Source organism: Marmota monax, unplaced genomic scaffold, assembly GCF_021218885.2.
Source record: "Marmota monax isolate L192 unplaced genomic scaffold, Marmota_monax_Labrador192_F-V1.1 WCK01_AAM20220418_F8-fsc00003, whole genome shotgun sequence".
Classification (NCBI taxonomy): domain Eukaryota; kingdom Metazoa; phylum Chordata; class Mammalia; order Rodentia; family Sciuridae; genus Marmota; species Marmota monax.
Window position 1 is genome coordinate 29,351,394 of NW_026694084.1, and position 8,279 is coordinate 29,359,672.

At 44.6% G+C, this 8,279-nt stretch overlaps 1 protein-coding gene across 2 annotated transcripts in view; it reads right to left on the bottom strand.

Annotated features, from left to right (window-relative positions):
• The window catches only part of Tmem65 (transmembrane protein 65), a 54,046-nt gene extending 50,834 nt beyond the window's left edge, over nt 1-3,212 (bottom strand). For both annotated transcript variants that reach the window (XM_046464747.2, XM_058585713.1), the window contains exon 1: nt 2,786-3,212. In XM_046464747.2, the coding sequence (XP_046320703.1) occupies nt 2,786-3,077 (292 nt within the window). In that variant the 5' untranslated portion in view covers nt 3,078-3,212. The remainder of the gene's footprint in view (nt 1-2,785) is intronic.
• Nucleotides 3,213-8,279: the final 5,067 nt, after the last annotated feature.

Consider the following 8,279-nt stretch of genomic DNA (forward strand, 5'->3'; position numbering starts at 1 on the left):
AGTAAGAGGGCAACATACACTTTTTGTTTTAATTGGGAAGAGAATCAGTCTGCAATTTGAAAATCACAATATCCTATTTAACTATAAGACATCCCACAGAGTCTGCTTTATATACTACAAATTGATTCTAAAGCTTTATTTTGTCACCAACTATACCAAATGCTTACTGATAAACATGTAAAAAGATAAGAGTAAATGTACCAAATTTCAGCAGATTTTATTGACCATGTCACAGCATAGATGATTTTTTCTTTTTCCATACCTAAATCAAAACACTTCATTAGATCACACAAGCACCTTTTCCAAGGACATAAAATTTCCTATGATAAAAAACAGTCCTTTTAACAAATAGTGTATTTCATTAGAAAGTGTACTTAGTACACATACATTTAGTATATTAGTTGGGTATTTAAAAACATTATTCAAAAAGCAAAAACAAAAGAAATATGGGAATTTTTGTCTGCTGAAGAAAAAAAATATGTTGATTTCAGCAATAAAATGAATGATATGCATTCCCAACACAGTAAAATCCTTTTAACCTTACATAATTAATGAATAAGGTAATTTATTAAACGATGATTCTACTTATCTCCATAATTACTACATGTCTTGATACTGAAAATAATAAGTGAACACCAAGACTGCACTAAAAACTAAAGCAGCCACATCTCTAAGTGTCACTTAATTCAAAAGGTAATAATTTAGTCAGTAACATAAGGAAAAATAGCCGATTTAACCTTTGAAGTTCTTCAGCTTCTAAACAGAAGAAGAGCATTAGGCCACTACATTGTTTCCTATGAAGTTGCTTGTTTCTCCTGAACAAAAACAATTTGAATTACCAATTTTTTTCCCATATAACTACACACAGTCTAATTTATGCTAATGGTCTCCACTGACTGAAGTTTGGGGATTCTTTCTAGAATATTTTATACTATGTTAAATCTTAAAATATTATCTTCACTGGAAAATGTAGAATGACTATGAAAATGTAGAATGCAAGCATGTGCAAAAACAATAATGAGATAAAAATGTAACCAGTCATACTGTGGGATATGCTTTTTAATAACTGTCAAAAGATTATATTCATAGGGCATTTCAATTCAGCAACATATTGACAATGCAGAATTTCCAAGAAATTTCTTAGAAAAGGCAAAATGATTAATGTTATCTCTGATATATGGATGCTGATTCATAATGGGGCTGGTTGGGGTTGGGGGCATGGGAGGATTAGACAAACTCTAGATAGAGCAAAGGTGAGGGAGGGGAAGGGAGGGGGAATGAGGGTAGGAAGGTCAGTGTAATGAGATGGACATAAATACCCTAAGTACATGTATGAAGACACAAATGGTGTGACTCTACTTTGTGTGCAACCATAGATATGAAAAGTTGTGTTCTATGTGTGTACTATGAATTGTAATGCATTCTGCTGTCATAATAACAAATTAGAATTTTAAAAATTTTAACAATTTTAAAAATAAAATACTTGACCTTTCAAAAAAAGAAAAGGCAAAATGTGTGTTCAAATAGTCTTGACTATCATCCGATACTTTACATGGGTCCACAATTCCACAAACTAAGCCCCTCCCCCTGCAAAAAAAAAGTGGTTAAAAGGTACAATAAAAAGTTTCTGTAGTAGTAAAGATAAGTCATGCACATCAGCCGAGGATACACTTGGAAGTACCTCTAGCAAATCAAATGCCATGTTCCAATTCAATGTGCTCTAAACTTAAGAATCTATGGAATGTTTATATGCCTATCATATAAAAAAGTTTTTTAAAGAACTTCTAAAAGCTTTCAAACACATCAGAATGTAATAGAAAATAACAGCAAGCTGCTGTGTACATAAGAGTATTCAAGTGGCCAAAGTATTTTAAGTCTGAATCCATTTTGACCCTTTGGTACTTTCTCAGCTTTTAGCTTTTCTGAACTTTTAGCCTTTTCACCTAGACTCAAATTCTGACCTACCACTGCTGCACTTGTTTTAAAAATATCCTATTTTAACATGTCTGCTTAAAAATAGCTTTGCTTTCACCCTTCCAAAAATATTTTAAAGCAAAAATATGCTTTTTATTGTAGAACTACAGATTTTCTCCCCCTCCTAAATACCTTATTTATGTCATTTGAACTCTGGCGAAACAAAACCCAGAGTTAAACTTGAACCTCCCAGGGATTCTAATTCAACTGCAGTTGCTGATTCAGATCCATTCTTTCCATTTCCTAGAAACATGTTTCCTTCGTCTGCTTACATTGATTAATACAACCAGATGCATGTGGAAACAAGCAGCTGAGAGCATCACAGCCTTGGGAAGCTACACCCCTTTTGGGGGTGGGGGGAGAGCCCATACATCTTCTTTGCTAACCCTTTAGCAAAGTTTCTTCCTGCCTGTCTTTTGCAGCACTTTCTCGGGCAGGCAGGGCATGCCACCTGCAAAGGTGCACGTTCGCCAAGAAGGCAGCAAGGGCCTTAGGCAGGAGAGCTGGGGAGGGGTGGCACAGGGCAAATCAAAACAAAATCCCAGCGGTGTGGGCTGGCATTCTAGGCTGAAGCTCTAGATTCTGAGGCTTGGGAGAAACCAGTCAGACTTGGCCCCAGCTGCCTGGCACCATCCGCGCGCGTCCTACCTGCCTTGGGGACACTCGGGAGGTGGAAAGTGCCCCCCCACTCGGCCGTCCCAGGCGCGAGGCCAGGCGGGCCAGGGTGGCAGGCGGAGGTGGGCTCCCGGGGGAGGGGGGGGCGAGGAGGGAGGGTGCCGGGCCCAGGCCCGTCCCCCAAGCGCCCCCTTACCTTGGGCGATGGCAATGGACTCGAAGCGGTGCAGCTCCTTGAGCAGGCAGCTCCTCTCGGTGGAGTGCAGGCTGTAGATGAAGTCGCGCGCGCCCTGCGCCGTGTTCAGCGCCTCGATGGGCTCCTTCTTGGGGTGGGTGCCCAGCCTCCGGGGGCCTCCGGGGGCCGCGAGCGCCAGCAGCCCCCGCCCGCAGCAGCACCAGGACGGCGGGCGGGGCGCGGTGGCGGCTGCCGGGCCCGGCCTCAAGCTGCGCGCGGTCCGGCTCCTCAGCAGCGGCAGCAACCGAGACATGGCGGGCTGAGGAGCGGGGACCCCCGCGGCAGTCCCGGAGGGCGACTTCTGACAAGGCTGGGTCGAGAGCAGGGAGCTGGTTCAGCCCGACCCCGCCCCGAGGTCCTCCTGACAGGCAGCCGAGGCGCCGGGCACCATGCACTCCGCGGGCCCGCGCGGCGGTCGCCTCCCTTTCCGTCCCCCCGTTCCTTCCAAAAGGCAAGCGACGGTTCCGGCCTCTCCGAAGAGAAAAACTTTCTCCGAGGCGGCCGGGCCCGGAGAGCTCCCGGAGAGGGCGGGCGGGTGGTGCGGGCGGGCGCCTCCCGGCTGAGGAGGAGCGGCGCGGGCGGGCTCGGCTAGTGTGTGTCTGTCAGTCTGCTCTTCCAGAGGGATGAGTCAGCCACGCGCCGCCCTCCTCGGGCACCGCCCTCCTCTCCAGCCGGCTTTCCCACCCTCTTGCCTTCCCTTGTCCCGACTCTGTGCGGCTCCTGCGCCCTCAAAGCAGCCGCGCTCTCAGGCCGCAGCCGCCGCCGCTACCCCTAGTGGTGGTACAGGGGGTAACAGGGCGGGACGAAGCGAAAGGGGCAGGACGTGGGCGGGGCCGCGCAGGCGCAGCGCAGGCTCGCCAGCCATGCTGGGGGTAGGGGGCCCGGGGACTGCGCACACGCGTCCCTACCTTCTCGGTGCGTGGAGGTGGAAGAAGGCGGGCTTGTGCTCTCTGTGCTGGCAGCCGCCACGTTTAAACCCACCGCATGGAAAAAGAGTTCGGGGCCCCTTGCCAGCCGGTTGTGCAACTGCCGCCTGGGCCACCCCACCACCATCCTAAATGTGGAAGCCTTTTGAGCGGTGCCCCAGCGTGCGGCCTCACTCTCCTGGCGCTGGCCACTCGGAGCCTGGTGAGGTCACAGCTCCCAGCTTAGGCCTTTGGGAAATGAAACGCCCGAGCTGCGCCCTTCTTCGGGTCAGCGCCCACCGCAGCCAGACAGCAGGGCGCTGAGGCAACTGCCGAGTGCTCCCTGGAGAAGGCAAGGCCGGTTCTACCCGTTCCCAAGGAGGGCTTGAGCCCGGAGACCTTGAGGCGAAGAATGCTCTTCCCTGGTCTGACGACAGCGGGCTGCTTGAGGATTGCCAATGCTGGAGCCTGAGGCAAGAATGTCACAGACCTTTTTTGGGTGGTTGATTGTGATTTTTCCCTCTCTCCATGCCAGGACGGAAAGAATTCTGTGATTCTCTGTGATTTCCACGAGTCCTAGGCAACTTCAAGGCCTGTTTCAAAGGGTCTCCTGCTCCGTGGAGCTTTGCCTTATCTCTTACAGGGAAAGAGAAGATCGCTTCTAATGATACTTAGGCACCCTGTCTTAGAGAATAAATCCACTTAGACAATAAATCTGCTCAAGTGTAATGTAGATCTAAATCCCATCCTTATCCACTATGCTCCCAGCCCATATGTGTAGTAGATGTGCTATAAATATGTCGGTGCAATACAGCCAGCCTCTATCTGGGGTTCTGAATCTGTAGATTCAACCAACCTCAGAAAAAAAAAATATTTGGAAAGAGATGCATCTGCACTGAGCATGTATATAGACTTTTATTCTTGTCATTTCCTTAACAATACAGCATAACAACTATTTACACATATTTGGTATTATGTGTTATCTAGAGATGATCTGAAGTATGTAGGCTAGTTCAGTCACTGTATTTTAACAAATGCTTGAGGTAAAACTGATGCACACCAGAGTTTGAGAACTGCTCTAAACCATGCAAAGCAAATTTTAAAAATTTCACTTCCATTATGTAATAATGATAATTATGAATGCACTCTATAGAAAAGGATGGCTTTTTGAGTACAAGAACTCTTTGTCTTTGAAATCCCCCTCCATGTTTACTGGATCTTCTGCTGTTATTTTTGTCTCAGGTACCTGAGATTATCACCTCATCCAACCTAAAAATACCCCGTATGCCTAAGAGATTCTGATTCATTGGACTTGGGTTGGGGCCTGGAGAGTAAGGCTTGAAAAAGCTTCTCTGTGAGAACTCATTCCCAGCAGCCTGTAGGACATTGGGTTAGGGTGTGGAGTCCAGAGACAGATTGCTGAAAATTTGATCCTTGGAACAACCATTGCCTGGCCATGTGTTAATAGTAGATTGTTAACAATAGTAATTCCCTATGAATTAATGAATTCCACCTGCTGTTATCAACTCCCTTGTGTAGTCCATTTCCACATTAACTGTCAACTTACATGACTTGCTTTGACCAATAAATGAGACATCATGAACCTTATCTGATAAGCACATGCTTACTCCAATGCCTTTGTTGCATTATTTAAGAATATTCCATTCTGTTGTAATGCAGTGAGAAAACTAAAATGTAGAAGCAAGTTATTTATGAGATGTTTTACCTAGAATAAATGAATATGTGTTGAGCATAGATAAAAAGAATGGAGCAGATGAGAGTTCTGCTTTACAGAAAGGGGTAGAAAGGTGAGTGGTCTTTAATTATTAAGAAGGCACAGACTGTCAGGCACGGTGACGTACACCTGTAATCCTAATGGCTTGGGAGGCTGAGACAGGAGGATCCCGAGTTCAAAGCCAGCCTTAGCAAAAATGAGGCTAAGCTCAAGTCTCACTAAGCAGCTCAGTGAGACCGTGTCTCTAAATAAAATTTAAAAAGGGTTGGGATGTGGCTCAGTAGTTAAATGCCAGTGAGTACAAAAAAAAAAAAAGGCAGTGAAACAGTTGAGCTAATGGTCAGCTACAGTTATGGCCAGACACACTTGCTCATCTCTTCCACAGAACAGATGTATGTTGGGTCCAGGCCCTTTAATCTGCTGAACCTCCTTGCCCACTCTCCAACTCTCCAGAAACAAAAACCCAGCTTGCTGGAAGACCAGAGAAGGACAAGACATATGATGTTTGCATAAAACATAATTTAGGTATTATAGTCCTTGCAGCCTGTCCTAAATTTGTTAATCTGCACTTCTTCTTACACACTGGTTGGTGAACTGTTCTGATTACTATTATTGCTCTGAAGATATTACAACAACATTTTGCAGATTAAATAACCAGTTTATTTTGCTCATGATTTTGTGGCTCAGAAACCTGGGAGGGGCTTGTTTTGGGCAGTTCTTTACTGAAGTCTCTCATATAGTGGCAATCAGACATTAACTGAGGTTCAACTGGGCTGGACATATACAAAGGCTCACTCATGTGTCTGACAGTTAATATGAACTGGCTGGAAATACAAAGTTCCTTCACATAGCCTCTTTAGCATGGCAAATTTCTCACCTGACAACTGGCTTCTCCCCAGAGTCTGAAAAGAACCAGGCTCATGGACTTTTCTGACCTATCCTTGGAAATCATTCAGCATTACTTTTCATTGTATTCTGTTGGCTACAAAGCAAGCCACTAAGGCCAGCCCAGACTCAAGGAAAAGGAATATAGTCCTACCTCTCAATGGGAACAATGCCAAATAATGTGAAGGCATGTTTTAAAATTGCTGTATAGATAATATTTGATTCAAGCATCTTAATTAGGTCTATGTACCTATCTGTTCTGTGGCCTTTGGGACAGCCAGACTGGTGGTACAGTTAGAGGCTGCCATTGCATCAAGATACTTTTCCACATAACATTTACCCTCTTGGAATCCAGCTGCCATATAAAAATTTGAAATAGCCTGCTGGAAAGACCACTTGGAGGAGGAGGTCCCATACAACATCTTCCAGTAACTTCCAGATATATGCACGAGATCATCTTGAACCATCCATCTCCAATCAAGCCTCAAATGACAACATGACAAAGTAATTGAAAGCATTAACTCTAGACACAGGCTGCCCGGATAGGGGTCCTTACACTATCATTTATTAATTGTCCAACATTGGGCCAATAAATCATTATTTCTGTGATTGCTCAGCTGTTTGATAGGGATAAGGACACATTGCTCAGTTTACTAATCTGTTAAATGGAGATTGGGGCATCTGCTTTATAGGCTTATAGTGAAGGCAATGAGTAAAACTTTCCAAATAGCACCTGACACATAGTAAGTGCTCAATAAATATCAACAATCATTATATAATTCCCATAGACCTCTCAAACCTCTAGGATTATATGTTTCACCCCTAATTTGAGAAATACTTACCTAACTATTGGATATGGACTGAATCCTCTATCCACTTCTTCTGAACACCTAAATACTCTAAGTAAGAATAAAGGAAGGAAATGGGAAGGAGGAGGATTTGAGGTTCTTTTATGGTACTGTGGAGAAGTATAGGATAAGGCAGGTCTAGATGTGGATGGCAAGAGGAGGTTCTGACTAAATGTGAAGGTGCTGAAAAGGCATGCTAGCAGGCTGGAGAAGTTTCCAGAAATGGAAGAGGGAGGGCCTAGAAGGTGAACTTGGCCTGGGTTCAGACCCAATGCGCTTTTCACATTTAAAGATGACAGCATCATGCTTTAGTAATAGTCACTTGAGGAGGACCTCATGAACAATTGCTGCTGAATAATGGTCACATGATAGGCTGCAGCACAGCATCACTCTGCAGATCCCTGGCATCCCTGCTGCTGGACACAAGGCTACTTACTGTCTATCACTTATGATGCTATGCACCAGGCTATTGCTGCCCACTGTAAAACTCTTAAAACTGTTACTTTACTTAGTGGAATCTTTCATCACTTCTGAACTTTCAGCTTCTTCATTACACCTCTCAGTAAGTTCTTGCCCCACTATGTCTGGCCCAGAAGGCCCCTAACCCATTTGAGTTGTGGTGAATAAATCGCTGCTTCACAATGAAAATGATGAAATTTTATTATAGAAATTAAAGAAGATTTTGATAACTGGAAGGAAATAGTTTGGAAAACTCAATAGTATGTCAATTCTCCCCAGATATATTAGTCAGTGTTCTCCTGAGAAACAGAACAGGATATATAGAAAGATGTACTGTGAGGGATTGACTGAGGCTGGCTTTAAACTTGCAATCCTCCTGCCTCAGCCTCCAGAGCCACTGGGATTACAGTGATTTATGGAGGCTGAGAAGTCCCACTCTCTGTGGTTTGCAAGCTGGAAGCCCTCAAAAACTATTGACAATGTTCCAAGCCCAAGTCCAAAGTTCCTGAGAATCAGGAATGATGTGCCCAATAAGGCTGACACATTAAAATTAGCCATCATTCCAAAAAATCTATAAAGTCAGGGCAATAACAATCAAAGCAGCTGGGTTTGTGTGTTTCTGT